At 38.5% G+C, this 21,653-nt stretch overlaps 2 protein-coding genes across 2 annotated transcripts; both read left to right on the top strand.

The window, feature by feature from the left end:
* Positions 1-3,541: 3,541 nt before the first annotated feature.
* On the top strand, positions 3,542-11,832 carry scamp3 (secretory carrier membrane protein 3). Its single transcript, XM_042506917.2, has 9 exons — positions 3,542-3,860; positions 4,151-4,234; positions 6,114-6,230; positions 7,219-7,339; positions 7,449-7,577; positions 8,923-9,082; positions 9,225-9,326; positions 9,419-9,536; positions 10,891-11,832. Exons 1-9 carry the CDS (start codon positions 3,807-3,809, stop codon positions 11,050-11,052), a joined length of 1,047 nt encoding a protein of 348 aa, XP_042362851.1. The 5' UTR covers positions 3,542-3,806; the 3' UTR covers positions 11,053-11,832.
* A 1,218-nt stretch (positions 11,833-13,050) lies between these two features.
* rnf115b (ring finger protein 115b) lies at positions 13,051-21,418 on the top strand. The gene is made up of 9 exons (XM_042506868.2): positions 13,051-13,183; positions 14,802-14,860; positions 15,004-15,061; positions 15,151-15,362; positions 16,398-16,466; positions 16,577-16,655; positions 16,877-16,970; positions 17,985-18,100; positions 20,806-21,418. The coding sequence occupies exons 1-9, from the start codon at positions 13,106-13,108 to the stop codon at positions 20,926-20,928; spliced, it is 888 nt and encodes a 295-aa protein (XP_042362802.1). The 5' UTR covers positions 13,051-13,105; the 3' UTR covers positions 20,929-21,418.
* The last annotated feature ends 235 nt before the right edge of the window (positions 21,419-21,653 follow it).

The raw sequence follows: 21,653 nt of genomic DNA, 5'->3' as shown, positions 1-21,653 counted from the left end.
CGATAAATTACCAATGATGGAAATACACTGTATACACAGGCACCTCAAAAAACTCTAATAACTGTATTTGAGTAAATACACTATTTCAACTTTCTTTATAAAAGCCAAACAAAATACACAATTTAACACATTTTTTTCTTTTACTGTAACCATAAGATCACAACTCAAGAAGTAGCAAAAGACAAAAAAAATCACAAAGGGAAAAAAAAACAAAGAACAAAACTTAAAAACAACATAAATTAAAAATAAGTAAGTAAAATAAATAAATATAGGTTGGGTGGGCGTGGGGGGACTCATCAGGGAGTTTAACATTGTTATTTAATGGTGAAAATGGGATATACTGACTGGTTACAGAGGCACCAGTGTACTTACAGATTAAGTTTAAAAGGACAGCTCATACATTTACTGAGTAAATGTGCTCAGCTTCTTTCAGCCACCGATCTGCACACAGTTTACGTCTGCGTAAAAGAAAGAATTCATGGCTTACACAACATCACTCATCATGTACGTGCTTTTATGTCTCCCAGGCAGAAAGTATGTTTTCAATGGCCGCAGTGAAAACCCATATTATTGTGTAAGCACTCATCAAAACCACAGCGCTCTAACTGCACACTGGATGGGATGGAAAGTTCCCTGCTATTTGCTCAATAAGAAAACTGGCAACACACACACGTCCTAATGCACAAGCTGCCTGATTCAGTCTAATGACCCCTTTGACCGTTGGTTGTTACAGCCCCGTTGGAGCAGTCTAAACCACCCGCTCCCTCCTTGTTAGCTGGGTCACTTTACGCACACAACTGTTAGGCTGGTTCATTCCTCAGGTAGTGATGTCATGGAGCCTTGCATTGCTCGATTGGCTGAGGAATGCTGTGGTTTTAGGACAGGGAGGCAAATGAGTCCAGCTTTTGAATTTGGGCCATCTGGGCCAATTATGATACGCCAATTAGAGGAAATGATGAGTCACAGGAGTCAGCTGACAAACAGAGATGCTGCTGGAGGAAAGCAGACCACACAGTTAAGATAAATTAGCTTTCATCTTTAATTCAGCTAGAAGAAACTGCGTGAGCTCTGTTAGGTTACGTTGATCTATAAAGTACACGTTCACAGGGTTCCCATAGATCTTTAAAAAGTTTTAAAAGGCAAACAATTCATTAATCTAAAAATAAGGCCTTAATTTGTATTAAAATGACTTACATACATCTTGCAAAATTCTTTAAAAGGCTTTGAGATGGGATTTTATAAATCGTTTTTGTCTGACTGACTGCATTGCTAAATCTCAAAATAATTGCCAACTTTATTATTATTTTTTTTTAATCAAATAACTGACAAAATTCTTCTTTGTAAACGCCTCATGAGAATGGGAATCCAGGCAGTGGAGCCCACATTGCATTGTGGAAAAAAACCCAAAACAAAATCATCACAAAAGCCAGCCAACAACAGCCAGATATTTCATTTAATCATTTTGGAGAAATGCGTTTAAAATGATTCAGAAGATATCTACATTTTTTATTTGATGAAATAGTGCAGCCATAAAAACATGGAGCCCTAATGAATATGTACCTACTCCTTCATAAATGACAGTTATATGTGTGGAAGATCTGTTCATAAATAAAACGGGGGTTCAGTAACAGGGAAAGTACAGTATGTACATGAATAATGTGCGACTGTGTGTGATTACTGTGTGTGTGTGTGTGTGTGTATGACCGCCTGACCTATGTGTATGTAATGAAATCATATGACTGCCCTCATCCATGTGACCCCATGTGACTTTGTAGGTGAAGAGAATAAAAAGAGATCCAGGCTGGATTGTACGAGGGCATTAGGCCATGAAGTGTGTAACGAAATGTACAAACCTTTCAGCTGCTGTTCAAGCTGTGACTGCAGGGTCAAACAGTGTATGAGAAGTACAAAAGTAAAACCATCAAAAGGCCCTTTTAGCATGCACCTTATGCATATGTTGAGACAAAAACATGATACATCCACTTAACCCACTAAAAATGTAAGCAACAATTATTCAAGATGAATTTTGAATACATATTTATGTGCATAATTGCTGCATTTGCTGGGGACATGCTGGCTAATTTGCTGCACCTGAGTTACCTGAGTTTCAAATCTCACATTCCTCCTGAGAATCACAGTCAGCTGACACCAGGGAAGTGGGGAAATTATTCCTTCGAGACACAAGAGTGACATCTACTGGAAGAGGAGGAAAGTATCATTTTTAAAACCGCAAAACATGAATATTAACCAGCAGTTGCTTGCTGTATGACTCGTTTGTTTTTATTCGTGTTTTTTTTACATGTTCGAAGTAAAGATTCATCCATTTATTCATTCATTCATAATAATAATATTAATAACAATAATAAACTTTATTTGTATAGCGCCTTTCATAGAAGTAATGCAGCCCAATGTGCTTTACAAGAAATGCAAAAAATGAATTTAAATGCACCAAATGCTTCACAGAAACACATAAAAGACAAAAAGACTTCATAAAACCTGCATGTAAAAATAAAATGAAATCAGAACAGAATGCATTCATTCATATGATGGAAAAAAAAACACTGAGATAATTTTAGCACATAAAAATAAAGCTAAAAAATATTGTTTATAAAATGCATAAAATATAATTATTATATCATTTTTAAAATAATATTAATAATATTTACAAAGTATTAAATAATAAATAAATAAATAATATAAAATGGTCCAAAGGGTGAAAATTGTAAAATAAGTCTAAACAGTTATACATAAAGAGTGTATATATATATATATATATATATATATATATGTATAGATAGATAGATAGATATAGATATATAGATATATACACACATATATACACGTTTTATATAATTAAATAAAATAAACTTTACATATAAAACATATATATACTTTTAAAACAATTTATCACAGTTATTTTTGATTTTATTCATTATGCATATATATATATATATATATATATATATATATATATATATATATATATATATATATATATATATATATGACACGCAAAAATTTTAATTTTAAAAATACTCCGTAAGATTAATAAAGTATGTATATATGTATGTATGTGTGTGTATGTGTGTATATATATATATATATATATAATATATATATACACACAAAAATTAAAAAGGTTAACTAATAAAAGTAATAAAGCATATATACATACATACATATATACATATATATACACATATACACACACACACACACACACACACACACATACATACATACACATACATACATATATACATACGTGTGTGTATATATAAGTAAGCTCATTTCATAAGTTACCAACTGTAGCTTTAAAGAAAGAGACCATGAATATTAAAATCATGTGTTAAAATTAATTAACCTGATTATTGGCTTGTTAAAGCCACTTTCACATACAGTATTTCTGGCTGGTGTATATATATGTATGTACGTATATATATACTTTATTACTCGTATTAGTTAACCTTTTTAATTTTTGGCGGCGCTCCCATGCGGCTACGCCCCCCCCTGTTCCCACGTGCTCCTCTGCCGCAGCAGCAGTCACATGACCGACTCTTCAACTGGTTACTTCCTGTACAGCGGCTGTTTTCCTGCGGGAGAAAATAACGTCTACTGAAAGGAGGAAAACACCGACCTGTCCGTACACCGTGTTCACCTGCTGACAGAGCCGCGGAGAGATGACCACCGGAGGGGCGGGTAGCTAGCTGACCGGTAAAGCGACTCCACCGCTCGCCCTTTTGGATTCAGAAACAGACACTAACGCAGCGTTTAATCTGCCAGAAGAGACACAACAAACCATCGATATGTCAAAATACACCAGCTTCCCAGAGCCGATGGACGACCACAACCCTTTTCAAGTATGAAAAATGGCTCAGATGTTCGCCTGCGCTGCGTGTCGTGTGTGTTTGAAGTCACTGATGTTGGCTCTGTGTAATATCAGGCGTGTTGTTGCTCATGTGATGTGTGTGGCGTTTTTTTTTTTAAAATCTGGGCCTTTCTGCCCTCCGTAATCTTTGCCCACTTGTAGCTCGTGTTAACTATGAATACATCAATAGAAGCCACTCAGGTTTGTTTAATGCGGATTGATGTTGGAAGTTAAACTAATTATTGTACTAATTAAATATCCCTTTGTGTTTTTTCTTGCTAGGACCCTGCAGTGACTCAACACAGCAGCAACACAGGATATGCCACACTGGACCTTTATAACCCATTTGATAATAATACCACCGGGGTGAGTCATGTTTTCTTCTTATGTGAAAGATAATTGTTGATAATGTAATGTACAGATCCTGTAAAAAAATAACAGTGTAATGACCCATGTCATGCCTGGGCTTGCCTTGCTTTGTTTTACTTACTTTTGCCAGGGACAGTATGGTTCAAAATTGTTCTACTTTGCTCATATTCACCATTCGTTACCCTGATAATGTCTGTATTTTGTACCTTTTTCCCCAATAATGGGCCTATTATTTTCAACCTTTAACAACCAACAAATATCTAAAAGATAATACAGAAAAAAATGATGTATAATAGGACAAAATTATTTTAAGGACAGTGCTTTTTTTTCCCCAAGACGCAGGCTCCTGGTTTGCTGTGTGGTGATTTCTATTCAATTTTATTTATACAGCCTGTTATCACAGTTTATTTCATACAACATCCATCTGTCCTTAAGATCCAGACATTCAGAAAACAAACAGATGCTGTGATATAAACCAGTGAAAACACAGAGGAAAGCAGTTTTACATTTAAAAATCTGTGTTTTTCTGATGCTATTATAGCGGAGGCACTGTTAAATGTGGTGGCTGATGTGAAAACATAAATGGCCCTATAGAGGGAGTCAGAATAGAGTCAGTGTTTGGTTTGTCCGCTCTTGGCTACTGTAGAAACATGGCGGTGCAACATCTTCATAGATGAGGAGACGCTCTCTATGTAGGTACAGGTGATTCTAAGGTAACGGAAACATAAAGATTTCTGGTGATTATACACTAAAGAAAAAATACTTAATATTTTACGTTACATTTCTGCCAGTATATCCACCATAATATTACACACTGGACCTTTAAATTAGTTTTATGCAAAGCACGAGGCTGCAGAAATGTAGCCAGATATTAAGACTGAACTGCCATTTAGTTCAATGTTTAATCCAGTTGTTTGTTGCATTTCTCTTCCTCTTCTGTGCATTGTGTTTACAGCGTCTGTCAGCCTGCTTCCAGAGATGGTGGCAATTTAAATTAGACCATTTAAAGTCAATTCTAACACGTATTTCAGAACTGACCGCCTTTAACATTGTAAGGCCCTGCAGTAGTTTGGTAATCAGACTGAATTGCCATTTTGTTTTTGCCTGAAATCAGACAGAATGGACAGCTTGTTACACTCTGTTTCTGTCTTCAGAATCAGTCAACTCTAAATCAGTCGAGTCCGCGGATTCAAAGGTCTGGACCCAGGCAAATTTTGTTTCCGTCATTAGTTTGATTTGACTCGATTAGGAAATAACAAATGATGGCGGCAGCTCAGTTGTCTGGAATAAGGATGAGAAAACTTCCTTAGAAAACCTCAATATTGGGCGATAAAACAACTGATCCTGTGCTTTACTGGTGAGAGACTTTAACTGAGTACGTACACTGATATCCTTCATGTCTTCACATCTCAAAATGACCAAGACAAAAATAAACACATCACCATCTGACATACAGTGGACATGCATGTTATAGAGTTTAGTGTTTTTGTTGCTTGGAAACAGCTTGGGTCTACATTATGGACCGTGTCATTTGAGTTTTGTTGCTTGGAAACAACTTCCTGTCAGCTGTTGATATTGGCAAATGCAGCAGCAACAGGAACTAAACTTAGACTTGTTTTGCAACTGAAGATCTCAAAATCTGATTGAAAACTGATATGTTAATGTTTAAATGTCATTAAACTCCCGCTTTTGGCATTATTTTTTTTTCATTTCCTCATTATTGTAGCTGTACTGTAATGCTTTTTATGTGAAGGTTCAAAGGTTTAAAATAAGGAAAGAAAACTAGTGTCAGTGTGCAAAGTGGTGAAAGCATGTTTCTGTTTGCGTGCTTACGGGATGAGGTCAAACTGATGTATGATTGTTTTTTTTCCACCAGCCTCCGCCTCCATACGAAGCCACTTCTCCTTCTGCGCCGTCTGTGCCTGCGCAGACCCCACCCAGCAGGACGACCCCCACTGAGCCTCGAAACTATGGCTCCTATAATAACTCCCAGGTAAACATGCTGCGATGCAAAGATAATCTTGCAGGGATCAGCGTTTTTTTTGGGTTTTTTTGTGTTTGTTCGAGTGGGTCAGACATCTACTTACTCAGCGTCATTTTTACTTGTCTCTATACAAATTGTTTAACTCATCAGGTGTTATCAAATAACAACAAAAACGTAAGTTTATTGTTATGAAAAATGAAATAAACCTTGCTTTCAAACTTTTGGCCAACTGTGTGATGCATTGTTGGTCCTCTAATGCCACCCAACTAAACTCCTGCTTGTATGACAGTTGAAATGTTCGCTTACACTTCAGCTCATAAACGTAAGCCCTTTTTACACGGAGATTGCACCATAGAGGTGCTATGAAGGCCTTTCTTTATGCTGCCTTTGCATTTTTGTCACCGAACCAATTAACTATGGCATCATTCTGCTCCAGTGTGTGATTTTAGAAAGCATGCCGGCATCGTGGAAGCAAAACAGCCTTGATAGGGTTTTCTTTGTGTTGTTTTTTGATAATGAATGAAATGCTATATATTCAGTAGCAGCTGGATGCACAGACCAAGATTGCAGTCAGTCAGTCATTGGATATAAAAAATTAATAATGTGCATCAGCCTCAAAACCCACCTTTTCAAAAAAGCTTATAGTACCTGTCTGAACTGTAATCTGAACTGTCATATCCACTACATATTACTTTTGTATTCTGTTCTTTGTCTTTAAGCATTCTGTACTCTTTATTTTGTATTTGTTTTATTTGTTTTCTTTTTGTGTTTCATGTAAAGCCTCTTTGAGTGCTTAAAAAGCCCTTTCTATTATCATTAATATTAGATTTAAGTGCTGACACATAAATTCACCTACATGCCTCCAGAGCTTGTCTTCTGCAAATCTTCTGTGCGACTGGTTCTTTGACATAATCCCTCTAATTATTTATGACACATACACAACCTTTCTCCCTTAAACCTGACATCTCCGATACATCATTTTGACTCTCTTTGTTAGACTGCGGTGAACGCGACCACAGCGGAGCTCCTGAGGAAGCAGGAGGAGCTGGAGAAGAAAGCGCGGGAGCTGGAGAGGCGAGAGAGGGAGCTGGAGTCACACAGCCTGGGACCTGGAGCCTGTAAGAGAAGGAGGATAAGAAGGAGAAATGAATACCGAAGTGTGTATTGATTTAATGATCTCAAAAGAAACCGCTGTCAGTGACATTTTCCCTCTGTTGTCTTCATCAGCCCGTCAGAATAATTGGCCCCCACTGCCTTCATTCTGCCCCGTGGGCCCCTGCTTCTACCAGGACATCAATGTGGAGATCACTCAGCGCTTCCAGCGAACCGTCACCATCATGTACTACTTCTGGATGTGTGAGTTCCTGTAACTGTCTCGCTGTGCGCTGTCGTGTGAATTCCCAGCATCACTGTTGCAACATCAGTGTCGTAACGAACCGTTATTACGAAGGTGTTAAAGCGTTTCAGAGGTTCTGGCGGCAGAAGGCAGCAGCACTGTGGATGTGATTTCACTTTCAAATCTTTACCCTTTACACTAAGATGTATCAGTGGAAGGTTATGGGATTGTATCTGAGAGAATCACTTAAATTGAACTTAAAGCTGAGTCATCTCTGTGTGGCTTTATTGTAACTGTCCGGAGCATAAGCTGAAATATTCACGCAAACATTGTGATGCTTCGCAGCTGCTTTATTGACTGCGTTACATGGACGTGAATAACCGTAAAACTTCAAATATAAGCCTGTCCCGACTAAACGCTCAGTCCCTTTCACTAGCCTGGTGTAGCTACATATTTTGACAATTAAAGGCTTTTCTTAATTAGAGGCCCGTTCTGATTACCATGCAGTTCATTGAGATGTTCTTTGGATCATTTCTTCTCTTGTTGTTCATTACCTTCTTCCCATATTTTTGAATACAATTAAGCCACTTTTCCCAGGTCTCAAAAGGTTAAATAAAATGTTTTTATTTTATTCCTGTCTTTAATGAGCAAAAGTTTTGTGTGAAATGAATTAAAAGCCTTTCCCATATAGATACCTGTCCCAAACAGAAGCCTGTTGAGTTCAGTGATTTAAGCAAACATCAGGCCGGTATATTAAGTTAAGTTTTACGGTAGCCTGTTTATGAAAATGCCAGTTTGAATCTCAAATATGATCATCACCAGGATAAGCCTCATAAATGGGGGTATTCATGTCCACGTTATCACACTCGTAAGTGGATTATAGCAAATGGAAGCAAATGTTAAATGGAAAAAACCTCCTTTATGTGTGGAGTAAAACTTAAATCTGAATCCAGAATAGTGTCAAGGCATGATATTTGAGATTTCAAATGAAAATCATCAATATTGTTATTTTAAGAAAATGCTCCAAACAGCAATGATGATTCTTGTAGCTGAGGCAAGTCCTAAAACAAAACCTCAGCCGCCTTGCGCCTGGACCTTGGGACGACCATAAGAGCCAACTCCAAACCCTGCAGCAGGCAAAGGAAAGTAATAAATGGCGTCATATTGCATCAGCCAAAATCCTGACAAGTTGGCTCTTTCTTTAGAGCAAAGAGGGCTGGGTTGGGTTTCTGTTTCAGTCCACAGCTCTGTAAGAAAGAAACAACGAATTCATCCCTTCACTCAAACTGCAGCGCTGTTAAATTTTGTTCAAACACTCCCGTTCATCCCTCTGTCTCCTTTTTATGTAATTTCATCAACATCCAGTCTGCACTTGCACGCTGCTCTTCAACCTGATCTCCTCCCTGGCCATGTTCTGCGTGGACCCCTCGGGTGGTGTCGGCCTGGGCCTCGCCATCCTCTGGGGCCTCCTCTTCACCCCCTGCTCCTTCGTCTGTTGGTACCGACCTGTGTACAAAGCCTTTAGGTGTGTAAGCCATGAACCAAAAACAAGCTTTCCAACATTTGTAACTTTTATCCTTCTCTTGCTGTTTTGCTCTTTCCTGAAATAGTACCATAAAACATAATAGCATTCACCTGTTAAAGTCATCTTTTTCTCTCCTTTCTAGGAGTGACAGCTCCTTCAATTTCTTCGTCTTCTTCTTCGTCTTCTTCGCCCAAGTGGTTGTCTCCGTCATCATGACTATCGGTATCCCTGGATGGGGTTTCAGGTATGATTAATAAACAAAACCAGTCTGTGTTAGACAGGTGCACGACTCTTTCCAGCTTCTTTCCTCTATTTATGTCTCTCTCTTCTCCTCAGCGGGTGGATCGTGAGTCTGGCTGCTCTGAAGACCAGTGTCCCCGTTGGAGCGATCATGATGATAAATGCCATCCTCTTCACCGCCCAAACTGCCATGGGGGTTGTCATGCTGAAGAAGGTGAAAACTGAATACATTTGTTCACATGCAGGGAAAATTCACAGCGAGTGACTCAAATTAAGGTTGTATTTTTGACAAGATGCCACTCACACTATCCCCTGCGTCTAATTCAGGACGTGAGCATGAGAAACCTGGTTATTCATGTCCCTACAAACATGATCGTTACAGTATCTAGGTGTCTGATCACCTGGCAACAGGTGTGTCCTAAATCCTGAACATCTCAGCGGCTCGTTTCTGAGATAAAGTTTGGTCTCTGGTCATTTGAAGTGTGCTACTTTGGCGGCTCTGCAGGATTATTTATCACTCAGCCCCTTTATATGCCTCCGCACCACTGACAGCTGTGACCGGAGAACATCTTAAGAGAATATCTTTAAAATTTTGCACAAACATCCACTTGGACTCAACGAATAACTGGTTTGATTTTTGTGATCATAGGTCAAAGGTGAAGGTCACTGTGACCTCATCTGTCTCAAGAAGGCCTTGAGGGAGGGGCGCCCAGTAGCTCAGTGTGTAAAGCAGGCGTCCCATGTACAAAGGCAATGGGCCTCGTTCACAAACAGTGAATGCACACAAATCTGTGATTCATCAATATTTTCTTACCTGAATTTATTCGTAGTCTGCTAACAAATTTAGAACTGGACCAGTACAAATGGTCACGGCCTGGCTGTGGTATAAAATATAAACACACACCTTTTAATATAATGCATATGTAATATAACATAATATAACATATTATACCATAATAATTGAAAAATGCTTTATTGGCAGTCATTAAGATAAAATAACAATACAGATATCCAAATATCGGCCAAGCTGATAATCTGTCGACGTCTAACCGAGATATTAGTGCACATGTTTATACTAACTGTTAATGCAATCACACAAAAGGCTAAAACATCATAATATTAGCCTTTATGCAGTCATTTTTAAAAATTCAATCAAAACATGAAAGGACTAGAAGGTATATTATTGCTAATTTGGTACATAATAATGCTTGAATATTAATGTGCACCGTGCTTGTAAATGCTTCCAGGCTAAATTAATGGTAGAAAATGAGAAGATACTGTGACATGATCTAGTGGTTCACGTTTCCTTGAAAAAAATTCAAAGGAAGAGCGTGAAATCGAAATTGTCGAGCTGCATTCCCACTTTCTACCTGATCTGTGGAAATACTCGCCCCCGCTGTGCCCAGGTGGTCCACCTGCCATGAAGCAGTCAGTAGATAACAAACAGTCTGAAGAATAGCCACGATATCGGGTTGTGCGTATCGTTTTCACCCTCACAATGTGCATGATATGAGGATGAATTGCTGCATGTATCGGGTGACAGCGCGCTCTGCTCTTCCCCTCTTCAGGTCCACAGTCTGTACAGGCAGACCGATGCCAGCTTTCAGAAGGCCCAGGCCGAGTTCGCCACCGGAGTCATGTCCAATCAGGCCGTACGCCAGGCCGCTGCCACTGCTGCCACCAGCGCTGCCACCAGCGCTGCCCAGGGGGCCTTCACCGCACCTCGATAGAGAGGGACGTGAGGGGTTGGGAGGGTAAGACATGAAGGCGGAGAAGGGCCCTTTCAGCTTGATAGAGGATCTGTTTGGTATTTATTTCCCCACTGGTGATTAGAATTTGATTGTTGCGGGGGAAGCTGAGTCTGTATAATTACCCGTCAGCGACTGAACTTCAGGGCACGTGCATGAGACAGAGGGGAGGTTGTCTAATTTTTAAAAGGTGTACAGGACAAGTTCACTGCATTTCCAAAACGAGTCAACGAATAATGCGTGTTGATTCAAAAAACAGGAAGAAGGTGTGAAATGTGAAAAGAAGCTGAAGCTGTATGAAATTTAGCGCAATCGTACCAAGTGTCGGTGAATGCAGGGATAATGTTTTGGTTTTTTTTTTGGTATATAAGAAGAAAAGTTGTGTGCCAAGTCGGACAGCTCTAGCCTTGTTGACTTTGAAATGACTCGGATGTACATTGTGTTTATGAGGAGCCATGTTCGTTTGAGTCGCAGCTGAACACTGAAATGTTGCCATTCTAACATTTGATCCACAACTGTGTGGCTCAACTTTGGCCAGCGCTTAGATTTTTTTGTTGCTTACTTGTAAACTAACGATTTGTTTTGTTATCACTTCAAATGAGAATGCCTATTTACCTTATTGCCAAAACATCTCATACTGTAAAGATTATGATCATGTATTGTTTCGATTACAATATATTTGTCACTGCTCTGGTGGTGCTGCTTGTGGTTCTTATGATTATTACAGGTCTTGGTTTTAATAAAAATATATTGTCATGCTTGCACAGTCTACTGCAGTGTATTGCCTTATCTTATTGATGGTTGAATAAACAGGATACTAAAACCTCAATTCCAGAAAAAGTTAGGACACTTTTGGTTGTGAATAAAACCAGAAATGCAATGATTTACAAAACCGTTTTCTACCTTTATTCAGTTGAACACCGTTATACTTGTATTTTCAATAATAATAATTTCTATAACAAAAATAATTCATTGGAGTCAATCAATACAATGTCGCCACCCAAAATATCACAGTACTATGCTGTATCATAGTACTACATATTTCATTTATTAATTAACTTCAAACATGTAAAGGGAAATGGAGAAAAGATTATAAAAACAAGCAGACGGACAAAAAAGGTCATATTTACAGACAATAAAAATAACAAAGCAAAGGAAATGGTCAAACACATGATGACTTGGTTTACATATTTAAAAGGTGTGAGAGAAAGAAATACAAACCTATTTATCCCCCCCATAAATAATTTAATTTGAATTAACCAGCTTCCTTATCATTTTAAAGCTAAACTCTGATTAACTTAACATAAATAACAGACACCCACATACCCAAAATCAACAATTTGACAAGAATATTTACTGAAAAAAAGAAAAAAGAGGAAGATAAACTAGCAAAACAAATGAATGAATGAATGAATAAAGAAATGAATTAAAAAATAAATATCAAGTAACCAAATAAAAAAACACGTACCCCTGGAAACAACTGGTGATTGTCAAAACCATCAACTTTCTTTAGGATCCAGTCTCATCCTTTTTTTTTTTGCTTTTGTGTTGCATCTATTGTGAAGCACTTTGAGCTGCATCCCTTGCATAAAAAGTATATATTACTATATTTATTATTATTAATTTAATACATTGGAAACAGGTAATTTTTATTTTATTTATTTATTTATTTATTTTATTTTATTTTTTTTAACATTTTTTATTCTCTGGCGACACCCAACATAGTTTAAGGAAACTGCACCTGTGATCCATTTTTTTTTCTTTTCTTTTTTTTCCCCCTTTTTGAGCTCTTCGGCTTCTTTTGGCATTTTGATCTTTGCAGCAGTGACCGGAGCAGGACCATGAAACCACATACATATATGTAAGAGAGGAGTGTGTCGCCTGCTCGTTATGGTATAAATCTGCAGCCGGGTTTCTGACAGTCCACGCACCGGGCTCTGGACTCGGTGCTGCTCTCTGACCCTCCGGACGACCGTCTGAGACTTTTTTGGGCTGCCACAACCACCGACGTCAGGCTGTGCGCGTCACCGTGAAGATGGCGGAGGCTGCGGACACACCACAACACCGGTTTTTCTGTCACTGCTGTAAAAGTGAAACAAACCCCAAACTCCCGGTGAGTCACTTTGGACAATGTTTTTATTCCCGCGTGCTGGCCTGGGAGTCATCCACGCGGACACAGATTTAGGGATTAACATTTTTAGAGCTCTTCTTTCTGTTAAAGTTAACTGATTTTTTTTTTGCGTTTGCTCTGAAATTATAATCAATGCAATCACTAAAGCACACACATGACAGCCTGTTGGTGGTTGTTTAAGTTTACAGCATGCACCAATATCTTACATTAGAGGGAGTGAAATCTGGTGATTCACGTTGCCATATTTAGAAGCACCACTGTTGGCGACTGTGTCCAGTTGTCTTCTGTCAACTGCATGTGAGAGGTAGGAGGGGCTGTCTGGGTGTCTCCACATGCACCAGCAGCGCTTCCTAAACTGTTACAGAGCCGTAAATGGGTGCTTTTAACCCCTGCAGCCCCTGCGGTGGCTCAGTAAAAACATAACTGAATGACATGACTGTTTAACGTTTACACTTCTTGCTGGAGATTAATTCCTGCTGGTGGATCAGATCAGAGCGCGCTGTGTATAAGAGACTGTTGTTGGAGCGCATTTGCTGCGCAGCTGACACCTTTCATGGCACGATTACGCACCCATGCTGTTATGATGAGGCACATGCGCACGTGTTTGTGTTTGAGAAAGAGAGTTGATTAACCCTTTTGAAACATGGATCACCTTTAGTTTGTTGTGTGCTTGTTGGCCATTGGTTATTGTTTTCAAGAAAACAGGCAATGATTGGCAAAGTTATTCGAGAAAATAAGGAAAAGGTCTAGAAAACCATTTTACAATTAACCAATTTACAATTACAATCGTGTTACAGAAAACATAATAACATACATAACATATGTATATAATAGTTTTCTTGCATGCTTCCACAGAAAACAACAAACATTGATTTATTGATTGATTGGGGTTCACATATAACAAGCATCCCTTTACAAACTCTCACACAACTCATGCAGTGTAATCCAAGTCTCATTTATCCAGTCGTATGCTCAGTACTTCCCAAATACACACATTTTTGCTATACATAATCATTAAAAAATGAACTTAACAATTAAAACGTCTGTGCTGTCTTCAAAGCCAGACTCCAATGCTATGGTTTTTTTTAGAAACCATTTCATGTTTGGGAAGTACTGAGCATACAATTAGAAACATGAGACCTGTATTACACTGCACGAATTGAGTCTGTAAACTTTTGATATGGTTTTGTTGTTTAACATTGTCCTTAATCAGTAAAAATATATGTTTGCCAAAGGCATTCCTATAATTTCTCCTTCAAGGATTATTTATTATTGCACTGTGCCTGACTCCTGAAATTGCACTTAAGTCTTGTTTTGATTTTAAATTCAACCATAGTTTTTTTTTTTTTTTTTTTAGTTTTTCATATTTTTATTTTGTGCTGTATTTTAATTTTTTGATTTTAAGTGTAAAGCACTTTGTAATGTTGGTTTTGATAAGTTTTTGTCACAAATTCAAGGTAACTGCTTGAGTAACTGATTAAAAATGTTTTGTGGGTGTTTCTTTAATCATCATAGTTTTGGAATAAGGTAAGAAAAGATTTGTCCACAATCTCTTGGATGTGCAATAGGCTAAATATATACATATATTTTTCTTTTCAAGGATTTTATCTGTCCGAGATGTGACTCTGACTTCATTGAGGAAGTGACAGAAGACTCCAGGTACAGCTCAGTTATGGTGTTTAATATTGTAATTCATACTGTAAATTAAGGAACCTACGTTTTAAAGCATGCCAGGTATTAAGAAACATGACTGTCAGTTTACAACATTGTTATTAAAACTGCTTGTTATGTATTCTGTCTAGTCTCCTGCAGAACAGCACATCAGCAGCCAGTGACGATTCAAACTCGTTGTTCTCAGACGTACGTCCTTTCAAATGGCATTTTTATGCGTGCACTTTACTTCCTCTGAGGCTTTGTTTGACATGTTGCTTCTCTGGTCTCTCTCCAAGTTATGGCAGCTGCTGTTCATGGAGCGCTCTGCTCTGCTGTCACATCCGCCCTCCTCAGAGTCCGACCCCGATGACAGCGAGCAGGTATCTGCAGGTCAGAGCCTTCCGTCTCCAGAGTCGCCAGGCTCCTCCGACGCCGGAGAACCAGAGTCTTCCTCCCAGCCTGAACAAGAGAGGTCATCCAGGTCGGAGCAAAGGCCTGCAGTGGAAGGGTGTGTGGACATGGTACACAGAAACATCACCAGTGTGTGCTTACAGTGTTGAAATCCTGTAGTATGCCACCAGCTTGCCAATTATTTATATATTTCCTCCTATATATGTTTTGTTTTTATGGATTGATTACTGAACAGGAGAAGAAAAAACAAGCTCTGCACACTAGATTATGCTCCCACCACAGTTATAATCAAGGTTTTGAGCTACATGCACTTTATCAGAGAAGTTAACAATGCAGACACACACCTTTAAATACAGCTACACCAGGTCACCTGACAGATCACCTGACAGATGACCTGGTATCCACTGGGCTCCCAGTAATAAATACTTAATATACTAATAAATACTAATAAGACAAAATCATTCATAGATAACAACTCAACAAAATGTGGATAAGACATATAATGACAACAAAAAATGAAATTGCAAAACCGTGCATGTACACATACATAGATAAACATAAATATCTACACATATACACATAGCCCCAGTGTACAGTATTAGAAAATCACTAGAAAAAATCTGTGAATAGCACTAGCTCAGACTAAAACCTGGTGTACAGAAACTAGCATCAGACAAGACAACCTGAATATTATGTGAAAAACTTAATTACTGGATTCCCGAAAAGGCTAACTGCAAAATGCCAAATGTCAAAATAACATCTGTAAAATAGCCTGTAAAATAAGGGAAAAAAAGTGGGTGATTCAGTTCATTTTTATTGTGAATTACAAAATGGTTTGCAGGCTACCTGGGACCCTAAGTTGATTATGACTGATGTAAACGCTTCATTACATGGGACTGATTTGCTTCAAAAGGTCATTAAAGTTGGTATTTATTGAAGCTTTCGGAAACTTCATCTGTAACCCTCCCAATCTGCTGTGTTCCTCATCTTTTCGAGTCAAATAGCGGTGCGCATCAGAAGATTTACTAACATATGGCATGGATTTAAACTGCTAAATATAGCCTGCATAAAATACGTGTTTTGAAAGAACACTAAAGCACGCATCTCTGCTGTCTGTTTTCGCCCTTTCAAGGATCGTGCAGCAGTTCTTGGCCGGCCTGTTTAGCAACAGCGGAAACCCCGGTGCTGCCCCAGCTGCTCTGTAAATGACTTTTAATTTTCAATTCACGTCATTTACTTTTGATTTCATCTAATGCCGTGTGATAACCTCCTGCTCCGTCTCTCTCGCTGCCTTTTCTGTTTTTCGCTCAGATCCAGCATGCTACAATTGCACTCAAACCCTGGAGATTATGCATGGGGTCAGGGAGGTCTGGACGCGGTCATCACAGAGGTCAGTGATGTCAGAGGTGGTGATTTCTGAGCATTGTGTTTAGTTATTACATAATTTCCTCGCTCCCTCTCAACTTTTCATGATGAAACACAAAACCCCAAAATTCTGCTCACACAAAGTTTAGACTGTCGATTTCTTATGTTTTTACCCATCCAGTACGACTCTTGGTTCCCCTCTCGTCTCCACTCATATATCCAGACTCTGTGTTTCTTCTCCCACAGTTGTTAGGACAGTTGGAGAGCACAGGTCCTCCCCCAGCGGAAAAGGAGATGATCTCATCCCTGCCAACAGTTTGCATCTCTCAAGAACAGACAGGTCACGATCCAAGCATGACATACTGCCCACCTCTCCGTCTCTCCTCTTGTTTTTCCTCCCCTTCTGCCCCTTTCCTTCCCTCCGTCCTTTCCTGTGATATCCAGGGTTCCCCACTGGTCCTTAAAAAATCTATAAATATCAGTATTAATTGATATTAAAATGACTTAATTCAGTCTTTCAAAAGTCTAAAAAATGATATTAAATGTTGACTTTTTGGACTGATCTTTTGAAATTCTACACTATAAACTTCTTTAAAATGCTATACTATGACTTTTTTTTGACATTTGGAACGATGAATTCCTAACCTTAACCCTAACCCTGGCCCTGACCCCCAAACCCTAACCCTGCTATAATTAGCCATTTTTCAACATTTTAAATGTTGACTTTTTTGGACTGTTCTTTGAAATTCTTCACCATAAACTTCTTCAAAATGTTACCATACATTTTATGGGCATCTGGAACAACAATGTCTTTTTTATCCGTTATTACTGCATACTATATTCTATTCAATATTTCAAGAATCACTTCGGTGTTGCATCCTCTATCTATCTTCAACAGCTTTTTACTACTTTCCTTTCCTCCTCCCGTCATACCTTCATTTCTTCCTCTCTTTGGTAGTTTTGATTGGTAGTAATATCTACAGACTTCGAACAAGTAGTGAAATGTATCACTTACAACCTGGCAACCCCCCAAATCGTTTTTTTACGACTTTATAATGACTCGTTACGGTTAAAAAAAAAACAACCTCTCTGACCATTTATAAAATCTGAGATAGAAGAAATATGACTTGTTGTAAAGTAAAAGATGTTAAATCTTTATTAACATAATTAAAGGGGGTTAGCTGCATGAAATGACAGGATGACTTTACAAAACGGCCTGTGGATCTGTGTGAGGGGTTATGAATCATCAAAAAAATGTTATGACTGGGTTCTCTTTCTCAGCTTTTCTTTGTGTCTGTTTCTCATGCACACACTCATACTCTCTGTTTCTGGTTTTCTTGTTTGTCTCTGGCAGACTGCAGACTGGAGTGTCCCGTTTGTAGGGAGGAGTATTCATCGGGGGAATCTGTTAGAAAGCTCCCCTGCCTCCATTACTTCCACAGTGAATGTATAGTGCCGTGGCTGGAGCTGGTAAGGATGGAGGAGTGGATGTGGTCAGTGGTCTGAAGGGTTGCAGTGTGGGGTTAGATTTGTCTGAAAGTTTGAAGAGTGTGTCACATCCTGTGGGAGGGCTGTGACGACAAACATTAGCGTTGCCAAATGTTTTTTCAGGTTTTAACTGACTTTTTGCCTGCAGATTACAGATTATCTTGAACACATTTTTCCTCACAGAAGTTAGATTTTCATAAGTTAACGCACGTGATTGGTTGATTGATTGATGTTTTTTATTTTCGTGTCATGCACACAATGTGCCCAACCCTCATGGACACCAAAATTACAGTTTCAGCAGTCATTACATTTCATTTCATCACAAAGGTGACAGATTATTTTACAGGTCCTGCCTTCTTTCCCAAGCTTGAACAAGGAAATTTGCAACAAAAAAGGTTCCCTTCCTGAAGCACAAATCAAGTATTTCATATTCATCCAACCAAAAGAATTAAACTGACAAAGTTTAAGTAAAAAATACATCTCTCAAATCATCATAAACATGCCTAAAATTAAAGTAGCCAAAATAGCACATTTTAATTGCAAAGTGCTCCACACTCATAAAACATTAAAAACATGCAACAAAAGCAAATATTTCCATTAAAAGCACAACTTTTGGTCAAATTTATATATTCCTTTATTGTGATCAAATGTTTATTGAGGTTTTTAGAAGAACTGTGAGAGATCATTACAATAGCCGAAGTGCGCGTGTAGTCAGCAAAGCACATTATGGTATAAAGTTTGCCTTTACTTTCCCTTCCCCCACCCCCCACCCCACCTTCCAGCTCCTTACATCATATATCTAGGCACTGTACTACCCCAAAAATATATAAAAACTGTTGAAAATAAACAAGACTGAAAGAAAGGAAAATAGTGAGAAAAAAAACAAAACCAAAAAAACAACTCTACCCATACCTCTAAACACCCAAAGCTGAATCCCAGAAAGACGGATTATTAATGGGACAGTGTTAATTTCCTCCACCAAGTGGTATCAACAGAAATAGCAGACAATATACATAAGCTGTATGTTTACATGTGAAAAGATGTAACATTAAAGATGTGCTATATATGTATCAATAGATACATCAAACTGATTCATATATTCTATTTATCAGTCATTACGCAATGGACAGAAGAATACAAAATACAGCTAATAATACATTAATTTATGCATGTGCTCTTTGTGTTGTTATAGTCAGTGACACTCTCAGATGTTTTTCATGGGGAAGCCAAATGGGGCCACTGGAAATCTTGGGGTGACAAACCAAAACCAAAAGATAAAGTTACAGCTAAATCCGATGAACCATAAGTTAGAATAAAAAATAAATAGTAATGTCGTACACTTCTGTATTGTTGATTATCTGTAGAGAATTGGCCTAAAAACGTCTGAAAAGTCTATGTCTGAAAGTGATTACTGCTGATTTTATACCCTTTTCTGGGCAATGTGTCCTCCAGGATGCAGACATCGAATGCCTAATTATCAAAGTTAATGCAATATAATGTAATAATGCAAATGATCAACGCACATTTGCACAACTCCTCAATCAGTAAGAAGAAGGCCCCGTCAGTCCTGCCTGATCCCAGTCACCCTTTATTCAGAGAGTGTGGGTTTCTTCCTTCAGGACACAGTTATAAAATGCAAAAAAACCCCTCATCTGTCCCAAAAGCCATAGTCTTTTTTTAAGATTTACTCAGTAAACATGCAAGCTGTTTCTGTCAGCAGTGAATATGACTGATGTTACTTTTGTTTAACACCGTCAATTCAATATCTTTTTGGATCTTTCTATGAGATATGTGTTAGCTGTTTGAAAAAAGGGTGTGAAAAATGTGTGAAGACGTGCTAACACATTTGCAAAAGGAGACTTCTGCTGTGCTGAGGAGGTGATGATGACGATCAAGTGGATCCCAGTTTCATTAAGCGTGTCCAAACAATCGAGAAAAACTGCAATATGTCTTTTTGTGTATCTTGCACCCGGGGGCTATTTGATGCATGATGTCCTGTTACTTCTCACCTGTACTTTCTATTAAAAGCAAAAAGGTAAAGAAAAATAAAACAGCCTAAATCCCAGGTCTTCGACTGGGGGTCTTGAGCCCCCTATGGAGTCCTCAGAGTCACTGCGGGGGGGTGTCACAAAACTATTGTTTGATAATTTTAGATATTTTTTGCATACTTCGCCCACAGCAAAATCTACTGTAGAATATACATCTAACAAAAGCCAAATAAAACAACAAATATCAAAGAGTAGAAGACAATATGGCACCGCTACTATTGATTATAGTTTACCTGTGAATTGACAAAAAAAAATGAAAAATGATCACTTTATCGCAATCCCTAAATTGACACCTTCAGATTACTATTTTTTTTAGCCCCAGTCTGAAACCCAAACATATTTCATTTACAATAAGGGACTGTTCTTTATTCATTAGTGTGACTTTTAGGTTTTTTTTTTTTAAATATCAGGACTTTCCCTGGAGCTACAAGTGTTTTCCTTGAGTGTCTCTGAGTGGCTGGGGGAAAATGCATGACCCTAGCTTCTCCATGAATAACCAAATTTCACAGTTTGTAGCTATGATAAATGGTGTGATTTTGGAGATTTTTTAAAAGAAAACGTGCCTTTCATACCCAGTTTCATTAAGCGTGTGCAAACAATCGAGAAAAAACGCAATGTGTCTTTTTGTCTCCCTTGCAGCATGATACCTGCCCGGTGTGCCGAAAAAGCCTAGATGGTGTTGACAACAGCCTCCCGCCCACATCAGAGCCCCCAGAGGCTCGCTCCATCAGGACAGAGCAACAGGAGAGGCAGGCGATCTGAGAAACAGGCCAAGCAACTCTACCTCCTTTACTGTTTTCAAGAGACTCGATTCTCACCTCAGACTTTTGCCTCCGCATCGACTGCTTCCAAAAAAAAATACAGTACATGCATCACAGTCAAAACTTGCAGCTTCAACTCTCCCTTCATCATCCCTGATGAGGAGCTTTTGGTTTTCTTCACCATCTTTAAGCCACACTACACACAAAAGGACCGTGCAGTTTGCAGAAGAGATTCAGAGGTGATGTGTCCTTCTCGCTACACTGCCCTCTTAAGTGCTTTTCTGAATGACTGACTTTGATGTCGTGAACTAATCACCACTGAGCTGCCAGTGGTTGTCAAAATGATGGGTATTCACAGAGTTATGAAGTAACACTGTTGCATTAAGGCTTTCAATCAGACGATTTCCTCACGCAGAGTATTTTGTTTTTCCACCCAGTCTGATTCAGCGTTGATCTCCTCTCTATATTAAAGCCTAACCCTGTGATCCCCACCTTCTGCACCTTCTTTCATCTCCCGTATCATCAGTTGTGTGAAGTTATATTTTTTCTCAGATCTTAAAACTCAACAGAACAGAAGAAAATTTAAAAGTTTACTTGAATATGGCAGTGTATGTAAAGCCCAAACAATATAATGGCCAGATATATAAAATACACACTATATGGTTTTAGAATGTTTTCAGGATTTCGGGATGTTTCTAGGATTTTAGGACATTTCTAGGGTTTAAG

Source organism: Plectropomus leopardus, chromosome 17 (assembly GCF_026936395.1).
Source record: "Plectropomus leopardus strain MGB_pleo_1.0 chromosome 17, ASM2693639v1, whole genome shotgun sequence".
Taxonomy (NCBI): Eukaryota; Metazoa; Chordata; class Actinopteri; order Perciformes; family Serranidae; genus Plectropomus; species Plectropomus leopardus.
Note: the sequence above shows the minus strand (reverse complement) of the source record. Positions and strands in the feature narration are given on the sequence as shown.